The sequence below is a fragment of the Lepisosteus oculatus genome, chromosome 14 (assembly GCF_040954835.1).
Source record: "Lepisosteus oculatus isolate fLepOcu1 chromosome 14, fLepOcu1.hap2, whole genome shotgun sequence".
NCBI classification, from domain to species: Eukaryota; Metazoa; Chordata; class Actinopteri; order Semionotiformes; family Lepisosteidae; genus Lepisosteus; species Lepisosteus oculatus.
The window spans coordinates 48,825,975-48,846,384 of NC_090709.1; the positions used below are offsets into that span (position 1 = coordinate 48,825,975).

At 47.7% G+C, this 20,410-nt stretch overlaps 1 protein-coding gene across 2 annotated transcripts; it reads left to right on the forward strand.

Annotated features, from left to right (window-relative positions):
- The first annotated feature begins 3,342 nt into the window (after positions 1-3,342).
- LOC138243197 (uncharacterized) lies at positions 3,343-10,357 on the forward strand. 2 transcript variants are annotated; one of them, XM_069198716.1, is made up of 6 exons: positions 3,343-3,939; positions 4,252-4,451; positions 5,391-5,544; positions 7,083-7,546; positions 8,337-8,545; positions 10,000-10,357. In XM_069198716.1, exons 4-6 carry the CDS (start codon positions 7,366-7,368, stop codon positions 10,222-10,224), a joined length of 615 nt encoding a protein of 204 aa, XP_069054817.1. In that variant the 5' UTR covers positions 3,343-3,939; positions 4,252-4,451; positions 5,391-5,544; positions 7,083-7,365; the 3' UTR covers positions 10,225-10,357. The 2 variants fall into 2 exon arrangements, with proteins under 2 accessions (XP_069054817.1, XP_069054818.1); XM_069198717.1 differs by lacking the exons at positions 3,343-3,939; positions 4,252-4,451; positions 5,391-5,544 and having other exon boundaries at positions 6,659-7,546.
- The last annotated feature ends 10,053 nt before the right edge of the window (positions 10,358-20,410 follow it).

The following is a 20,410-nucleotide window of genomic DNA, read 5'->3' on the forward strand; positions in this document are numbered from 1 at the left end:
ACACACACACACACAGAGCAGTCCTTCCAGGTGCTGTGTGCCTGCTGCTCCAGTGTGGGGGAGAAGTTCTCTCACTGCGAAGACGCCTACAGCTTCCTGGCCCTGCGCCCCTCCAATCAGTCTGCGGAGCAGCTGCAGAGGGAGTACGACCGGGCCCTGCAAGAGCTGGAGCAGCTGAGCCTCTCCCAGGACATGGCCATCGGAGTGTGAGGCAGCCGGCTCCTTCCCCACTCTCCCGGCAGAAGGAAGACGGATAGGTACTTTATTCATCCGGTAAAATTCAGGTGCTACAGCAGCCAGGCACAGTCAACACAGCACAGTACAGATGTAGTAATACAATAATACAGTAATACAATACAATAACTAAATTAAATGGAATAAAGAATTACAAACAAAACAGAAAAGGCACACAAAGCAAAAAATTGAATGTACAGAACACAAGGAAGGTGTAATAGACAGTATAGATATTACAAACTCCCAAGCACATTGCAAAGAGTAGGTAACTATTGAACAGTTGTGAATAATAAATGAATTGCCCATTCCACTTCCACCTATTGCACTATAAACCAGATGTAGACAGAGCGCCAGTAACACAGAGCATCAGTTGTTACAGAGGAATCAGGTTTCAGGAGTACAGGTATGGTGTTGCAACAGGTCAGTGCCCCTGCCCCCGCCCAGACATACTGTAGTTGGGTTGTAAAGTCTTATGGCAGAAGGCACAAATGATCTTCTGTAATGGTCCCTGTCGCACCCTGAGTACCGGGAAAAGCTCTTTCACAGCTACAGCGCCTCTGCTGTTTCTGCAGGATAGTTAGTCACTTGGTCCTGCTAGGCAGTCTGTTTACTTTATTGATGTTAAACAATCAAGCAGTGTTAAACAACTGGAGGACCTCACCCGGTCTTTTCTCAGGACACAGCTGGACATCGGCTTCAATGATAGGGTTGAGCAGCTTGTTCCCCACCCCCACCACCCTCTGTGTAATGAAGAGCCTCCTGTCCTGGCTGGAGGAGCTCACCTAGCTGTGTCTGGAGAGTAGCCGGGGTATCGGCTTCAACAACAGGGCTGAGCAGCTTGTTCCCCACCCCCACTACCCTCTGTGTAAAGTGGCGTCTCAGTCTCTGAGTTCCAAATGCCCTTTCAGGGAGCTCCTGTCTCTCTGCTCTTTTTCAGACGTCCGCTGGGTTGACTTCATCCCAGGGCCGGAAGTAAAGACATTTTGAAAGTATAACAGAGGACAGTGCTGGAGGGGATGGGAGTGTAAGAGACTGGGAACATGCTCTGTCAGACCTCTTCGACAACTGTAAATCATTTCCTGCCACAATCGAAGCTGAAGTTTGCACAAGTCTCTGGCACTCTGTAAGTGAGTGAACCTAGTCGCTTCTGTCATTAATTTCAACTGGTCAGGACCTGTATTCAAATATTGGGTCTTTTTTTTAACATGATTTTAGAACAGGTTTTGTATTTAATTGTCCTCCATTTTGGCATGTTTCTATGAATTTGAAATATGTTTTCATGTTGTACAAAAAAGTAACTGGATTATTTATTGGTCCCAATTCTCATGAGCGAGTTTTGTGTTTTATTTTTTTACTATTGCACCCACTCCTGAGCAAAGCGTTTATTTTCTGTAGCTTAGTCGAAAGCTTCAGACATCATGAATCAAATAGGTGATATCATTCCGATGTTGACACTATGGCTGGAAATCCTGACATTAAAAGTCGGACTAAAGAGACTCAGTTCCTCCAGCCTGTCAGTGGGGGACCCTCCCTTTAGACTAAAGAGACTCAGTCCCTCTGGCCTGGCAGTGTGGGACCCCCCCTTCAGACTAAAGAGACTCAGTTTCCAGCCTGTCAGTGTGGGACACTCCCTTCAGACTAAAGAGACTCAGTTCCTCCAGCCTGGCAGTGTGGGACACTCCCTTCAAACAAAAGAGACTCAGTCCCTCCAGCTGGCAGTGTGGGACACTCCCTCAGACCCTGACATGTACTCTGTCTGGTTGCTGAAATCGCCGTACATTGCTGTTAACACACATGACTCTGGTGATTTCACTGACACTTCACAGAAAAGGCAATTGTGAGCCCCTGTCCACACAGCTGCGTACATTAGTGAGAGAAACACTGGGGGCTGCTTGTGTCAGAACACTGTAATAGGGTCTGCAGGAATGCCTCCTGGTAGAGGTGTCTGCCGAAGGGTGTGGGGGCAGAGCAGTCAAGACCCGGTGCATCGCCCCCTCGACTCAACTGTCCTGCCCCCTCAGTTTCGGACAAAAGGACTTTCACCTACTTAACTCGGGCCCTAAAAAAACAGATGTGCTTTGTCAATGGTCAGATAATGAACACGAACCCCCGAATTCGCAGGTCCTGCATCGGGCTGTCTGATGTGCCAGAAGGGCTATCCGTCCATGAACAGCACCTATTCCATGGTGTCTGCATTCCTGGGTGTCAACATTATTATAAAGCAGCTCGAGAAGGTTTCCTCTAGGTAAAAGGTAAGGACAGGTAACGAAAAGAGCAGCAAGGCAGCGCAACGTTTCAGCCTGAAGAAGGCTCCACGGCCCGAAACGTTGCCTTTCTTTCCTTTGTGGCAGGGAATAAACCCATTACCCGTCCCTTTGCAGCATTATTACGATCTCGAGGGCTCGGGTTGACCGATGCCTTGCAAGAGTTTATCCTAATACTTTAGAGTTATTCTATAACGAGGACCGTAGTTATCGGAGTCTGTGCCTGCTGTTTTCTTAATCTGGAGGGGGGACTCCTGGGAAAGCTGAGGCTGCTGCTGGGAGAGGTGTTAGTGGGGCTGCACACTGGTGGGGCTGGAGGGGATCCCCATGACCTGGGAAGAGCTCTGAGTGGAGGGTCCAGCAAGGCGCTATATAAGTGTAAGCAATTATTAATTATTATTATTATACTTCAGGACATACAGCTCCACTTGCTATTATTATTATTATTATTATTATTATTATTATTATTATTATTATTATTATTAACGATTCAGAACGTCGGTGTATTTTGCTACTCCGGGCAATAATAAAAATAATCGCGCGGGCGCTGGTGAACGTGAAACCGGGCTTCGTCGCTCAATGCCAGATGGCTCATCGGTATCTTGATCACTACCGTCAGGGGCCTGGTTGCGAAATTCTGCTGGGGCAGTCACAGCGGCTCTGTTTCACTCCCCCCCTCCGAATTTCAGACGGCCCCCCTACAGATTTTCCCCCTGGAGCAGTCTGAGTAGGGGCGGGGTTCTGCAGCCCTGCGAGCCTTATATGGTGTTTCTTACCTGTTCGGAGCACTATAAAACAGGCTCAGAGAAGGGCACACTTTCAAAGTCCTCCGGGAAGAGCTGAGAGAGCTTCGTACAGCCATGAGTCTAAAGGCTTTTTTTATTAATATGCTCTAGGATGCCTTTCTATATCCATTTAGGCTCCGTTGTCCCATCTGCTGCCTTTGCCATGTGCTTTCGATTTGAACCAGTCAGGCTTGCAGTCCTCCTGTCTCTCCTGGTCTTAATGTGGGGGGAGGGGTGTGTGTGTTTTGTCTGCTGGTCAAAGAAAATGATTAGTTGTTAAGAGGAGACCAGATGCTCGTTTTATGAAAATTTGCACACCATTCCAGTGAGCTGTGAGGCCGCTAGAAAATGCGGCTGAAACTTGTGTAGACTTGAAATCGGTGTGTGCTTTCTCCACTTGATACCTCCCCAGTAGGGTATCTCAAGCAATTTGTTGGTCTCTCAGCTTGTATTGTAGTTCATCTCAAACCCAGCTGCTCTCCATCGGCGGTGTTCAGCTGGTGTTCTGGCATAGGAGCGGCAGGGGGTGAGAGGGAAATAACTTTATTATTTTCTTGATATTTGCCTTAAAAAAACACCCTCTTTCTCTTTGCAGGACAGACGTTTCAGTGCCTAAGGTCACCCACAAACCTGCTTCAAGATGTCTCAGTGTTGCGGTAAGCATGTTCTGATCCGTTAACCCGATTCGGATATTGTGATTCTCCGACTTCAGCTGTGGTTTTTGACCCCTTGGTGTCTTATGGAGGTATAATGAGGCTTTAGGATTCACGAGCTGAACCACAGTGAACTGTCTTGATTTCAGTTACTGAAGGTGTTTGCACAAGGCAGATGTGCAGAAAGTTTTACACAGACTCAAGGGCTCAAGGTGTTCATGTTGGACACTCTGGGTTGGGAGGGTTTTGACATGGGGGACATGGGGGTGAAGAAAATATTTAAAAAGCCTTTTCTTTCCTGAATGTCTCTCTCAGACCTAGTGCCTGCGGATCAGCAGCTGATGAATGACATGGAGATGTTCAGGCATATGGTCCCGGCCGCCGAGAAGACAGCTTTGCTCTTCCACCTGTCCTACCTGTGTCTGGCCACCCACCCTGAGCTGGAGAGGAAACTGAGGCTCAAGGCCACCGAGAGCCAGCAGCTGTTCGCCTCCTCCGAGGTCCTGCTGCTCCAGGTGGGTCTGTGTCTCTCTGTGTGTGTGTGTGTGTGTGTGTGTCTCTCTCTGTGTGTGTGTGTGTCTCTCTCTGTGTGTGTGTGTGTGTGTGTGTGTGTGTGTGTGTGTGTGTGTGTGTGTGTGTGTGTGAGAGAGTACCTGCTGCTCCAGGTGAGTCCTCGTACTTACAGCTCCAGGTTTGCGTGCGTGTGTGTACCTGTTGCTACAGGTGTGTGTGTCTCAGTTGTGTGTGTGTGTGTGGGCACCTGCTGCTACCGGTGTGTGTCTCAGTTGTGTATGTGTGTGCACACATGCTTTGACAGGTGTGTGTGTCTCAGTTGTGTATGTGTCTCAGTTGTGTGTGCAGAAAATTTAATGAAATTTAAAATCTGGAAAAAATCTCATTTTCAAAGGGTTCTACAAATGGACTTGTATTCCATACATTTAGTTGGGTCTTGGGAGAACCCTGGGAGGCTTCCATAGACTCCTACAAACTCCTACATGGACTTTGCATATTCTCCCTGTGTTCACGCAGGTTTCCTCTGGGTGCTCCAGTTTCCTACCATAGTACAAAATCATACTGGCAGGTGCATTTTCCCTAGTGCGTGTCTGCGTGTGTGTGTGTGTGTGTCCTGTGATGGACTAGTGTCCTGTCCTGTCCTGTCCTGTCCATGTGTGTGTGTCTGTGTGTCCTGTGATGGACTGGTGTCCTGTCCAGGGTGAACCTGCCTTGTGCCTGTTGCTTGCTGGGATAGACCCCAGCTTCCCCCTGTGACCCTGTACTGGAGAGAGCTCTGAGAAAATGGATGGATAGTCTGCTGTAAAATACATCCCAATCCTAAAATCTAGATCCAGGGTGTCTTCCCTGTTGAAATAAAAGCGCTGGAGACTCTTGAGACAGCAGAGGGGTCAGGATTGCGAAACAGAGATAACGGTGCTGGCGCTTGGTCTCGCTCGCAGTGTGCCAGTACGGGGACCAACATCATGGCACCATGCTGCCGATGATCCGGACGGCCGTGAAGAAGAGGAACGTGGCGCTGGCCAAGAAGTTCCTGGACAAGTCGAAGGGCTGAATCGAGGACATCTGCCACCAAGTGGACCGATCGGTGGAGAAGTAAGACCCCCCAGAGCTCCAGCTCTGCCATGGGGGAACCCGTCATTGCAAGCAGCCAGAGATCCTGGGATATCAGGATTCATTCCAACCGAGCGGCTTACTCCACCCTCCCACCACCCTTTGTGAAAAGCACTTCCTGTTAGGCTTGAATTATCCGCTCCCATACTGTCTCGGGAGCTGCCGTTTGCTTCATATTAGATAGACTGTCAGCCCAGGGTGCCCGTTATCGTTGTTCTGACACCACTGAATACCTTATTTTACCAACTAGGAGAAAGTACTGCGGGATCCTCCTCTGCTGTTGGCATCAAATGCATGAGAATGCATCAACCCAGTCAAAACTCTTCATCGGTCACCCAGTAACCTCAAAGATCACAAACCAGAAGTAGCGCAGGGGATGAGAGGCAGAGTAATTTATAAGATCACTTTATTAACCCTATACAGTTTCTTGCATTGGGAATTTGTCTTTTCACAGACTCCAGCTTGCTCTCCATGAGACACACAGATAGGGAGAGAGAAGCTGGGGGTCAAAGCGCAGGGTCGGCCATTTATATGGTGCCACCTGGAGCAGCTGGGGTGCAGGGCCTCGCTTCTCGCAAACAGAGTAGGATTGCCCTACAGTATGCACACATACAGTCCATAGGAGTTCGTATTGGCCCCGTTCTCTCGGGAGGCGCACAGTACAAAAAAGACGGCACAGTGTGCATGGCACGCTACAAAACAGTAAATAACAACAGTCATGACAGCCCACCATCATGCACAACCCAACACCAACAACGGGCAGTGCTGGACAGTAAATGCGCAATAACTTCAGTAACACCAGCAAGAAGAGCAGCGCGCGGAGGCGAGTGGAGTTCAGCAGATGTAGCGGTGAATCATTCACACTGCTGCCCTCTGATGGCGAACAGGGGGAGGCTCCTTCCACTGGGTCCCAGGCTGCTTTCAAGCAGCAATAATAATAATAATTATAATAATAATTGCTTATGCTTATATAGTGCTTTTCTGGAAAGTCGACTCAAAGCGCTTTACAGGTAATGGGGACTCCCCTCCACCACCACCTGGATTATGCGACAGCAGCGATAGTGCACCAGAACGCTCACCACACATCAGCTTTCAGTGAGGAGGACAGCAGAGGGATGAAGCCAGTTCAGAGAGGGGGACTATTAGGAGGAAATTTGGCCAGGACACCGGGGTTACACTCCTACTCTTTTCGAGAAACACCCTGGGATTTTTAATGACCACAGAGAGTCAGGACCTCAGTTTTACGTCTCACACGAAGGACGGCGCCTGTTTACAGTATAGGGTCCCTGTCACTATACAGGAGCATCAGGACCCATACAGACCGCAGGGTGAGCGCCCCCTGCTGGCCCCACTAACACCTCTCCCAGCAGCAACCTTAGTTTTTCAGCAGGTGGACATCTCCCCCCCTGTCTCTTGGCTCGCTGGCTCGGATTCTCCTGTCCCATACGGTCTCGGTGGTGGGGGGCTGCGGGCTTCCACACAAGAGGGGTCACAGTTCCCCACCCCATCTCCTCCTCCAGGTATGAGAATCTGAGCAAAGGCGTGGGTGACACCTGCAGCGACGTGGTCAAGACCAAGGCGGACAAGGAGCAGCAGAAGAAGGAGAAGACGGCGGAGGCCAAGGCCCTGGAGGGACAGTGCAGCAAGCTAGACACCTCGGTCAAACAGCTACAGGGGGAGAGGAACCAGCTGGAGACGGACATCCAGGACAAGAACAAGAAGCTGCAGTGCCTCATCAACAGCATCGGGGAGCGGGACCGCAAGTTCGGCATCGTGGCGGCCGTGGTGCCCATCCTGGGCGCCATGATCAACACCATCCAGAAGGCCACCAACGACCCCAAGGACAAGGCGGCCGTGGAGTCCCTCAAGGTCCAGCTGGAGGAGCTGCGCAGCCGCAAGGACGCCAAGGTGTCGGAGCTGTGGCAGAAGGAGAAGGAGCTGATCCGGCTGCAGCTGGACTACGCCAAGGTCCAGATCGACATGGGTAGATGGGCGGGTTGCCGGATCGTGGGGGCCGCTGGAACGTGTTTTGTGCGGGGTGTTGGCCTCAACAACGTGGCTGGACGGCTTGCTCCACACCCCTACCACCCTTTGTGTGAAGGAGCCGCTCCTGTCCTGACTGAAGTCCCGCTCTCGGCTTCAAGCCCATAGCAAAGTCAGGATTTAGGGAAATGTGTTTTGTTTTTTTATGTGATTGTTTGCTTGTAACAGACCTGAGCTGTCGCCAGAGTTGAAACCAGTAGGCGGGTGGGTTGCCGAACCGTGGGGGGCCGCTGGGATGAGGCTTGTCTGCCGGGGTGAGGTCACGGCCTCGGCGACCCCGATTCCCACCGGCAGCTCAGGACAGGCCTGTCCCGGTCCGGCAGCTCGGTGCACGAAAACGTCCTGTTTGTAACCTCCAGTCACGGCTGGCAGATCGGTAACTGACTGAGAAGCAGATCTCAGCCAGCTGCGTCTTAACCAAATTCTGGGTGTTGGCTTCAGCAACATGGCTGGGCAGGGTGTTCCCCACTTCCCCCACCCTTTGTGTAAAAGAAGCGCCTCCTGTCCAGCTGCATCTTTACCCAATTCTGGGTGTCAGCTCCAGCAACATGGCTCGGCAGCTTGTTCCCCACTCCCCCACCCTTTGTGTAAAGGAGACCCTCCTGCCCTGACTGGAGGAGCTCATCCAGCTGTGTCTTGAGAGAAGCCAGGGTATGTTTCCATCTAAAAATGACATCTGCCTCTTGATCCAGCCCCTCCAGCAATTCCTGTTTTCCTCCTCTGCCTCCCAGGATCCATTGGAGATCCCAAGATGCTGGCGGAGGTCCAGAAGTGCCTGACCAAGATCCAGGAGATCCTGCTGCAGATGAAGAAGTTCTGGGAGACGACCGGCGTGGCGCTGGACAACCTCAAGCAGAGGACCTTCGCCGGAGAGGACATGCTGGACTTCCTGGAGGACTGTGAGATGGACTTCCTGTCCAGCCTGGATAAGGCTGAGCCGGTCAGTGTTGTTTTTTTTTCCCAGAGCGATTCTGGTAGATCAATCTCAGAGCAGGGGTGGACAGAGCTGTCCTGCCTGGCGGGTTGAGCTTCTCTGATCTGGTACCTGTTGGCCCAGATCTTTGCCTGCACACCCCAGACACTCTGATTGAGCTGCAGCACCAACAATCCTACAGGCAGCCCCTGAGCTGCCGATGCAGTGGTTACTGTGGCTTCTGATGGGTGCAGTGCTTGTCCTGTATAGGCGCGGGTGGTGTCGTGGGGAGGCTGTTCTGTCATCACCCTGTCAAGTGGAATAAGAAAAGCGAGAGTCAAAAGTGTAGCCTAAGGCGATGGAGACCAAAGGCTACGAGATTGAAGAGCAAGGTGGGAGGTTTCACAGGGGACGCAGGGGATCATGAGCTGTAGCTGTGGATCAGAGAGTAGTCATGTACTAAACATCCAGACGGCCCCCTTCTGGGCTAGAATTCGGTCAGATCCTTTCACTGGTCAGGGATATTCCTGCGGGTGGATTATCACTGCAAGGGTTTGCGAGACATGTGGACCGCACCCCAATGCCTTCTGGGATAGAGGTGTGCACCCCCCCCCCCGAGCGAGCAGATGATTCCTTGCGGGCTGATGGGTGTGTTTTGATTCCGATTGGTCCACGTTATCTCCAGGCCTCGGTGCGGCAGGGATAAATCCTGTTGCTCTCAACTGCGCTTCACTGAACGGACTCAAACCCCCTCTCGCACCCAAGATGGCAACTGGCAACCCACTGAAGCTACACATGTGTGAGCCTGGTCAGTACCTGGAGGGGAGACTTCTGGGAAAAACTAATTCTGCTGCTGGAAGAAGTGGTAGTGGGGCCACCATGGGGCACTCACCCTGCAGTTTGTGTGGGTCCCAATGCCCCAGTATAGTGACGGGGACACTGGACTGTAAACAGGTGCCGTCCTTCTGATGAGACATAAAACCGAGGTCCTCACTCTCTGTGCTCATTAACAGTTCCAGGATGTTTCTCGAAAAGAGTAGGGGTGTAACCCCGGCGTCCTGGCCAAATTTCCCATTGGCCCTTACCAATCATGGCCTCCTAATAATCCCCCCTCTCTGAACTGGCTTCATCACTCTGTTCTCCTCCCCAATGAGAGCTGATGTGTGGTGAGCGTTCTGGCGCACTATGGCTGCCATCGCGTCATCCAGGTGAGGGCTGCACATTAGTGGTGGTAGTGGGATTCCCCATTACCTGTAAAGCACTTTAAGTGGGGTGTCCAGGAAAGTGTTATATAAGACCGCGTGGGTCTGATTGGGGAAATGGAGTCACGTGGTTCAGACAACAGCGCCCCCTTTTCCCACAGCAGAAGGATTGCCAGCAGCAGGAGCGTTTCTTCTCTGCCCCGTGGCAGTGCGATCTCACATTTCCCCGCACCACTCAGGTCGGCCTCACGTCTGTGCTTCTCCTCCCCTTCCCCGCAGATCTGGAAGAACTTCTGCAACGTCTGCATGCACGTCCGCGGGATGTTCATCCTGCAGTCCAAGGAGGCCTACAGGTTCCTGGAGGTCAGCCCCTCGGCCCTGAGCAAGGAGCAGTGGCAGCATGAGTACGACAGCGTGGTGGCGCAGCTGGACAAGCTGAACCCCCCCACCCTCCGGGAGCTGCCGGACCAAGATGCTGGGAAGGCTGTTGAGGGGCCGAAGTAGGGCGGTGCTTCAAGTCGGGGGGGCTGCTGGGATATCGACCGCTCTGAAGGGGTCGACTCCTCCCTTCGCCCCCATCGTGGGGTTCTTGGGGCTCCGGCGATGCTCTTCACACGCAATAAAAAGTCGATCAGCACCTCTTGCGTAGTGGCTTTTTTTGCAGTGATTATCTGTACCAGAGGCTTGACCCCTTATTTCTGGGGGGGCGAGGAATGATGTGCCTTTCGTCGAACCTCTGTATGGTGAAGGCAGATGGGCCTCGAGGGGCCCCTGCTTTCAATCCCCTGCCCATCAGCGGGTCCTCTGCTGTCTCGATCGTGTGGCGAAAGAGGGGACGAAGGTCTGACAAAGATGGCAGCTCTTGTCTGAAACTACATTTCCCAGAATGCATTGGGTGTGTGTGTGGGGGGGGGGGTTTGACCTGTGCCATCCTCCATCACCTGACTGATTTGGAAGCAGACCATTGGTCAGGTGACTGCTTCAAGACAGGAAGCTGAGGACTCTAGGTCTGCTTTCTTCCCACTGGCTGTACTTCAGTTATATAGCACAGCACAGTGCCTTACAGCGCTGCGGCCCCAGTTCTGACTCCTGGAGTGTTCTATCTGTGTAGAATATGTATGTTCTCTCTGTGTCCATGTGGGTTTCCTCCCACAGTCCAGAGACATGCTAGTGGGTTCATTGGCATCTAGGAAAATTGGCCCAGATGTGTCACCTTAGTCTTTTTCTACATTTCTAAATCTCACAGTGTTTTCCTGCCTGCACAGTAGTGGTAGAAACCATGAAGTTAATTCTTACGATCGGCTTTAATTCAGACCTCTGTCTGCTAATTAGACACCCCACCATCCCGATGCTCAGGGCATGACCATGACTCCCCCCCCCCAGCTGCGTGTTAAACACAGGAGGAGGAAAAAGGCTGGTTCTTCGTCTGAAGTGATTCATGGGGGGTTTGACTGGATTTGGAGATTGGGATCGGGGTCCAGTCTGTTTACGGAAATAAGCAGCCATCACATTAATAATTCAGTAGATCACACATATTAAAAGAACATGGCATGCTGTAACCTTTCACAGAGAAACATTTCAGCTCCCATGAGAAGGTCAGATGGTACCGGCTGCTCTGATGAAATCCGCTGACATTGTGAATACATCACGAGTATCCATACATACCGTACTAGTATTGAGAAGTAATTGTGATGACATCCCCTGAGTTGGCTGTTCGTCGCATGAAATACTAGTATCAGGTGCCCTAGTAGTTTTCCCTATTTTGGGCAACAGCCATATAACTCCTAGCTGGCAGCCCCACTGAAGCTCAGCAGGTGTGAGCCTGGTCAGTACCTGGATGCGAGACCTCCTGGGAAAAACTAAGGCTGCTGCTGGAAGAGGTGTTAGTGGGGCCAGCAGGGGGTGCTCACCCTGCAGTCTATGTGGGTCCTAATGCCCCAGTATAGTGATGGGGGACACTATGGCCCTTACCAATCATGGCCTCCTAATAGTCCCCATCTATGAATTGGCTTTATCACTCTGCTCTCCTCCCCACTGAGAGCTGGTGTGTGGTGAGCGTTCTGGAGCACTATGGCTGCAATCGCATCATCCAGGTGGATGCTGCACATTGGTGGTGGTGGAGGGGATTCCTATTATCTGTGAAGTGCTTTGAGTTGAGTGTCCAGAAAAGTACTATATAAGTGTAAGCAATTATTATTATTATATTTATTATCCCTACTGAACCGCACAGCCCTGCCAAGACCCTTACAGCCCAGAGTCTAAGCCCCTACTCAACAGAGCCACAAAGTCCAGCCCCAATTTCTTTACTTATCAATGTGCGACTGTCACTAAGGTGAAAACCAGCTTGCACTCAGGAGCAGGATGTGATCCCCCCAGCCTGTGACACTGAGCCCACAGTCTTAACCTCCACACTACAGAAGCACACACTCCCAGACTCCCTCTCTTCACACTTATCAGTGTGTTGACATTTCAGGAAGAATTACACTGAAAAACCACAGGTCTCATGGAGGATTTGAGCCCACCACCAGTCAGCCACAAGCCCAGACTCTTAACCTCTGGACCATAAAGCTCAACCCCTAACTGTTGACTTAGCAATGTGTTACTGTTGCTATGAATTATACTGAAAAACAACATGCAATCACGGCCAGGACTTGAGCCCACAACCAGGTGACTGTGAGCCTACAGTTGTAACCGGTGAGGTACAGAAGCACACACTCACAGGACCAGTCTCTTTACTGATCAGTGTGTTGACATTTCAGGAGGAATTAAACTGAAAACAAATCATAAATCTCATGGACTGAGACTGAGCCATGACTCCATACTTCACCTCTACATTAGAGCTCCTGACAAGCCAATCTCTGTACTAATCACCGTCTTACTGTCACTAGGAACAAAATTGAAAGTTAACATGAGGACACAGCCAGGACTTGAACTCCTTACCCTCAGGCTGAGAGTCCTGCTCGACAGAGACACAAGCCTTGTGACTGAGTCTCTTTACTCATCAACGTGTTACTCTCAGGAAGAATGTGATTGGGAAGAAAAAGAACAGTTCTCTGGCAGGACTTGGTCATAGTCAGCAGTTCAGAATCTGTCCCTTCAGATCCGGACTACGATTCAGCTCCTAGTTTCGGTTTGTTCGCCTAATTACCTCCCTACGACTCTGGCATCTGCATTGGATCCGTTTCACCTCTTCAGAGCAGCATTATAGAAACCGAGCCTTATTATGGATCACGCGGATGCACAGACTCTTCGTTCCCTTCTCCCGCAGCATTCCCAAACTATCACCCAGCTGCAATCTTCACTCCAACAGCTCACTAACCAGGTCCCCTGGCTTTTTTCTTCCCCTGTTTCGCCAGCTCCTGCACCGATTCCTGTAACGCATTTTGCACAAGCACCTGCTCCGACCCCCGCGGCCCCGTCCACCACTCCCTCAACCTTACCATTTGTCCTCCCGGAGAAGTATGATGGCAGCCTTGCAGGCTGCATGGGCTTTATTGCTCAGTGCTCCCTGGCTTTTCAGCTGCAGCATGAGCGTTTTTCTACTCTTCGGGAGCAGATTGGATTCGCCCTTTCCTTGCTCACAGGCAAAGCATTGGATTGGGCAGCAGTATTGCTTGCTAGGGGAGATCAGCTGTTCTCTGACTTTCAGCTTTTTGCTGACCGTCTCCAGGCACGTTTTTCTGAAAGCAACCCGGATTTGACTTGCCTTCGGCTTTCCTTTCTTCTCCAGGGCGACAGACCACTGCAAGATTATGTGGCTGAATTCCAAGCCCTCGCCACAGAGTCTGCCTGGAACCCTGAAGCTTTGGTTTGCCTCTTCTCTAAGGGTCTCTCGGAGGATTTAAAGGACCACCTGATGCTCAGGCCTCTACCCACCTATCGCTCAGGTGGTTGAATTGGACACCCGCATTCGGCTTCAGAGAGCAGAGAGACACCCAGGAAGCAGACCTGTGCACCCCATGGATCCTCCCCTTTTGGCACCCACCCTGCTACATGCACCCCTGTCCTTGGAGGAAAAGGAAAGGCACCGTCAGGAGGGGCTGTGTCTGTACTGCTCTGCGTTGGGTCACCTGCTCGCCTACATCCATCTCGAGCTCTCCCACTGCCTACTCTTAGAGTCAGTAGTGCTGTTTTTTCACAATCCTCTTCGGGGCCTTTATTCCCAGCTGAGATTTCATGGATGGACACGCCCCTTCCCCTTTCGGTTTTGGTGGATTCAGGGGCAGCGGGGAACTTTGTGGATACCTCTTTTGCTAAGAAGTGGGATATTCCTCTTGCTCCGGTTTCACCCCCTGTCTGCATTCAAACTTTGGATGAGTCACCGATTTCTCCTGGACACATTACCTGGCAGGCTATTTTTTCTATCCCTTACTGTTGGTGCCACTCACGTGGAGAACATTTCACTCCTTCTCCTGGATTCCCCTGCTTACCCTGTGATCCAGGGCTTTCCCTGGCTCAAGAAGCAAGATCCCCACATCTCCTGGGCCAAGAATGAGATCATCGCCTGGAGCCATGCCTGTCGTGACAACTGTTGTAACCCTACGCTCAATGTTGCTGCTGCAGTAATCCCCTTGGAAGAGCAGTCTATTACCCCCCCACCCCCCCCCCCAATGTGCACATCTGAAACAAGCCTTTGACAAACAGAAAGCTCTATCGCTCCCCCCTCACTGCACCTGCGACTGTGCAATAGATTTGCTTCCGGGAACCCTCCCACCCAAAGGACGGATCTACCCCCTCACAGGCAGAGAATGAAGTCCTGCAAGACTATATCATGGAGACCCTGGATTCCGGTTTCATCCCTCCTCGTCCCCAGCCTGTGCAGGGTTTTTCTTCATAGGGAAGAAGGACGGCTTCTTGAGGCCCTGTATTGACTACAGAGGGCTGAACTCCATTACAGTCAAAGATCACTACCCCTTGCCTTTAATCCCGGCCGCTCTGGAGTCCGTACGTGGAGCGTCCATCTTCTCAAAACTAGATCTACAAGGGGCTTATAATTTAATCAGGATCTGTGAAGGGGATGAGTGGAAGACGGCCTTTATGACCACTATGAATATCCGGTTATGCCTTTTGGACTCACTAATGCCCCGGCAGTCTTCCAGTCCTTCATGAATGACCTTTAGGGACATTATTGGAAAGTTTGTTTTGGTATACTTGGACGACATCCTAATTTTTTCCGCCAACCCTCAGGAACATGTCCATCACATCCAGGAGTTCTTGTCCAGACTCATCGACAACCAGCTATACACCAAGCTCGAGAAATGCGTTTTTCATGCTTCTAAGATTCACTTTCTGGGCCATCCTGGATGCAGTTGTAGTGTGCTCTCTGAAGGCACCAGTTCTGTAGGGTTTGGGCATTTACTGGGACAATTATTAATTGTAGCGGTAAATCACAAAATGATTCTTTTGATGGCTTTAGAATCCAACCATGCGATATAACTCAAACAACGCACACACACAGGTACTAATACACGAGGATACATTTATTAATACATAGAATATGCATGTAAAACTAACAGATCTTATCGAGAGGGTTATCAGAATACAAAAGGTATATATTCAGTCAGTTACAAAGTGTTACACATATATCAAGAGGACATATGTTCAGTATATCATTCATTTAGACCGTTTCGTAATTGAACTTGGTTCCAACTTCTACATTAGATACTCAAAACAAGAACATAACTCTTAGGAATTAAATTGATATCAGCTGGTTGGGATAACAATTGAATTCTCAAGCTGTAATGCATTGAAGTTGAATACTCATCCAATCTCTGGGGTTTCAGATCAGCACTGTCTACGAGAGTACCCCTCCCACCTCCTGCAGGTTTCCGAGCTGCAGCAATGATCAGTTCGTCTCACATGCGAGAAGTCTTCAGGTGGAAACAAGAGCCCCCTCTTCTCGCAAGTTTTGCACATGTTTGAGTGGTTTTAATGCGTCTCTTTCGTACATGGTGCTGATCTTTTGGAAAGCAGGAGCAGGTGACTCCTGTCACACGAGAGAGCACAGCCTTTTCCTCCCCCAGCGTGTGTTTTGGTAACTTGCCATGATTGTATAGTGGTCAGTACTTTGCATTGTGGTCGCAACAACCTCGGTTCGAATCTGGGTCACGGCAGAATAGGGGCGTCTGCCTGTACTACTTGCATGAATGAAGGCAAAAAAAAGCCAATCGATGTGAACAAACAGCACTTTACAGAGGAGTTCTGCCTGAGTGGATTGTTGATGAGGCCACTCTGACATCTTCTGTTTTCTTCAATGACTTACTCAAAGTGAAAATATTCAAGGCGATCGTATCACTGTACTCCACGTAGATGATCTAAATGAAATCACAGTAGAGTACAGGACACATAGTGAGGAGCTCACGCAGTCAGTACTCTTGAATACGACAAGAGGAAAGGCACATTGTACATCTGTGGAACAGATTTAGCTTAATTGGCTTAGCTGGCTAGTAAACAGGAGATCCTGCGTCCGATTCCCAGCGGTGCCTTTCTTCGTGTCTTACTGTACAGAGTTTATCGTTATAGTCAAATCCCATGCCTTTTAATTTACGTGAATGCAAGTGTTGGTTTCCTTTCTGCAACAACTTGTTTTTAAAGAAATCTATACAGCTTGCGAAAGATGAAAGACAAATGTTGAACCCATGCCCCCAAAGAACCTGGAGCCTTAAGCCAGCACCTTAGACTGCTCAGCCACACTACCCGCTGTGCCTTGTCTCTTTGTCTCATTACTTGCCTGGAGGAAGCCGGGTGGCTCTTGCTCTTGTCATCCAACTTAGTGGCGTTATGACTGTGGAACCGACTGCACTTCTTTTTCTGAGATGCTTCCCCTCTCATGGCGAGATCTTGACTTCTTTAACATAAAGTTTCTGGATAAAGTTTTCCTGTGGAGCAGGCTTCAGACCTCTGCGTACAGCACCCTTGATCTCATTTTTTTTACAGCAGCTGCATCCGGAAAATTATGCTTCTTACTTTTCATTTGAACAACAAAAATACATACAATACAAACAAGAGCACATATAACGTATCAAGAAAATCGCCAGGGGTTCATGCTATAATACAATTACATTTTATGAAAAACGATTGCACAAGGTAAATAAGAAAAGGTCCGCACACCCAGTGGGCAGTGATTCATTGAATATACGTATATATCACGGCGAAAATACGGCTATACGTATACAGATGCAGCCACTCAAAGTACGCGGCACAGACACATACCGCGGGTAATTGGCTACGGCCTCGCGCATCATGACGCAAAATACTGCGGTACGTGATTGGTTGACCGACAGGGGCACTCGTGGTGCGTTGGTTGTTCGTAGAAAGATTTAAATGTCTTTACTGTGCCCGTTTTAGTATTGAATATTTAGATGGAATTTTACCACTGAAGGGAAATCTTGCAAGAAATAGTAGCTGAGCATAAAAAGAATAGGAGCATACTGTAACGTGTGTGAAAGCCATAAACGATCTTAATTTTGGAACAAAAACATACAGTATATGGTTGGTCTCGGTACTTGTAAAACATACACACCAGTATTCCATTTCTCCCTAAACATTTTAAGCATCGAAGTCTTTAGCTAACGTGATACCGGAGTCAACAAGCATACTTTTAGAATTTGATTAAAACGGAATATTATATGGAATCGTGTATCTAAAGAAATTAATAACGATATAATTATATTCATGTACCGTAACACATGAATAGTACACGCTGTACGATGTCTGTTGATAATGTTTGTAGGGCTTTTTCAACACTCCTCATGCAACCTTGATGGTGGTGCTGTGGGTTAGGTTCTTGACTCCTATATCACATGGCATGTTCGAAGCCATGACTTTTTTTTTAACAAACTTTTCTTTGAAAAAATAAAACATTTCCCTGGGTCAGAGATTAAATAAAACTTCACTCGCACCAAACAAATTTATATTTCTAAATATCACAACATGATCGAATTTAAGTCATTTTAATAACAATGAATAGTCACCTATGCGTTGCAATATAAACATTTATATTGATTTAAATCACGTTTAAATCGCCTTTATTTAAAACACATAAATAAAGCTGATACTGTTTAGACTTTTAATTATTTAAAACTGTATTATAGCAGCACAATGCACAATGCAACGTAAATCGCTATCTTTGTCTTCTGTGTAATAATGTTCACCTCTCTGTCCATCAAATTTACAATAGTAATAATAATGAACTTTATTGTATATGGCACCTTTAAAGGTGGCTCCTCAAAGCGCTTTACAGGATAAAAACAATAACAACAATACTGAGATATAATGATGTGTTCCGGCTTAGACATTAACGAAGAGTATAACGAAGGTCATAAAGGTCATAAACTATATTAATTTTGGAACATCAACATATTATGTAAACTGTTATTGTTGCTGTTATTGGTATTTTAAAGAAAAAATACTGTATAATCCTGGGTTCGGTACAATGATTCAGGCATTCATGTGAAGGACAACAGAGCTTTCACTGGCTCAAAAAGACAAAAAGAATAACTGACACAGTGCGAGCCTGCATTCTTTCCTCAGCCATCCACACCTCCCTTTTTCCTGGGTCAGATTTTAAATAAAACTTCACTCGCACCAAACAAATTACCACACACTGAACACTGAACATGTAAACCCAAATATGTCTCACAATACTTTTATGGTACATTACTTTGCTAAAATGTATTTAAAAATAAAAACGATTACAAACGCCAGCAGAGAGAGAGACACACACACAGTTTTTCATTGTCAAAAAGTAATTGTTTTTTACTTTGTCAGCACCCAGACAAACGCAAACGCATTATTAATGAAATACTTTTATTCATTCTTAATCAAACTCACAAGTTGTCATCTGCTTTTGAAGCTCTGTGAGACTAGACTCACACATGGCTAGACTTGACTCGGCTCTGGCTTTCCCATCTATACCGATGCACTGCAAGTACAACCCCCCTCTCTGCGGGAGTGCTGGCTGTGATGAATTAAACCGGTTTTACAGGTATTTTCAAAGTAGAAGGGGACGAGATTTCCAGCGAAAGACACCCCCCCCCCTTCAAAACCCAGTAAGTACAGTACTTACTAGTTAAGAAAGCTAGGCTCCTCAATGAAATCGCTTTAACATGCTAATGCGTTGGTGTATTGGAGTAAGTGAAAAGACCAGGGGCATTCTTCCTCCCCCTACATTCTCAGAGTAGAATAGAATTTTCCTTTGACAAAACTAGGCTCGCCAGATAATGTGAATCGAAACCTGTTTTCTAGATTTTAAAGTCGTGCAATGTGTAATCAGGAACACATCAGTATATCTTACATATGAAAAATACATAATATAGCTCCCAAACAAACACAAACGTGTTTTTAATAAAATGCTTTTATTCACTCATAATCTGACAATTTCAGGAAGACTAAGGAAGGACTAAGGAAATTGTCATCTGTTGTTGAAGCTCTGTGAGCTCGGTGACTTTGGGACCACTTGTTATCCCAGGTTGTTTGAATCGCCACAATTCAAATAGAGAAAAAAGAGCTGACTGACAAGATTTAAGATGTGCCTGTCAATGTTGGATTAAAAAAAACACGTTGCCCGACATTAGTTGCATTGCTTGAAAAATATATTTTTTTCGAGAGACTGGATAAGTAATTCAACTGTTTTTTTAACTTCCTGAAAAACAAGTAATAATTTAACAATATGTACAAATGTTTTGTGATATGTCACTGTTGTGAATGTCTGTGGAGTGTATCTTATTTGCCTGTCTGTCCTGACTATGCTCTCTCGCTCGCCCTCCCCCCCCCCCTCTCAATTCAATTCAATTCAATTTAAGGTGCTTTATTAGCATGACAGATGGGTACAATCAGTGTTGGGTATTTACTTTGTAATCTGTATTGCTTTGAGATGCCACTTTTAAAGGTGATATATAAAATCAAGGCTTTAACTTCGCAATTCTGAGTTCTTGTGTCCGTCCTGTCTGAGCCCGAAAGTATTACAATATGTATCTTTATAGCAGGTGGTGTACAGCTTTTTAGTATAAATTACACTTTTATAAAATGTATTTAAAAAATAAAAACGATTACAATCTAATCTTTCCACGTTTGATCCCAAGATCCCAAGAAAAATAAATCTAAACGGGGAAATCTAAGCGTTTGCGATTTAATTCAAAACGAGATTTAAATCAATATAAATGTTGATATTGTAACGCATAGGTGACTATTCATTGTTATTAAAATAACTTATTTCAATCATGTTGTGATATTTAGAAATATAAATTTGTTTGCAAGTGAAGTTTTTTTTATTTATCTGACCCAGGGAAACGTTTTATTTTTTCAAAGAAATGTTTGTTAAAAAATAAAGTTATGGCTACGGCTGGATTCCGGCTTGTGTTGCGATACATGAATATAATTATATCGTTATTAATTTCTTTAGATACGTGATTCTATATTATATTCCCTTTTTATCAAATTCTAAAAGTATGCTTGTTGACTCCGGTATCACGTTAGTTAAAGACTTCGATGCTTAAAATGTTTAGGGAGAAATGGAATACTGGTGTGTATTTTTTCATTAAAGTAATGAGACCAGCCATATAAATATTCAATACTAAAACGGGCACAGTAAAGACATTTAAATCTTTCTACAACCTACCAACGCACCACGAGTGCCCTGTCCGTCAACCAATCACGTACCGCGGTATTTTGCGTCATCGCGCGTCACAAT

Bases quoted from the DNA above. Each gene is read 5' to 3' on its own strand.
- LOC138243197 (XM_069198716.1), top strand. From the start codon at position 7,366: ATGATCAACACCATCCAGAAGGCCACCAACGACCCCAAGGACAAGGCG. The intron at 7,547-8,336 runs GTAGATGGGCGG...TCTGCCTCCCAG, and splicing joins CAAGGTCCAGATCGACATGG to GATCCATTGGAGATCCCAAG. The intron at 8,546-9,999 runs GTCAGTGTTGTT...CCTTCCCCGCAG, and splicing joins GCCTGGATAAGGCTGAGCCG to ATCTGGAAGAACTTCTGCAA.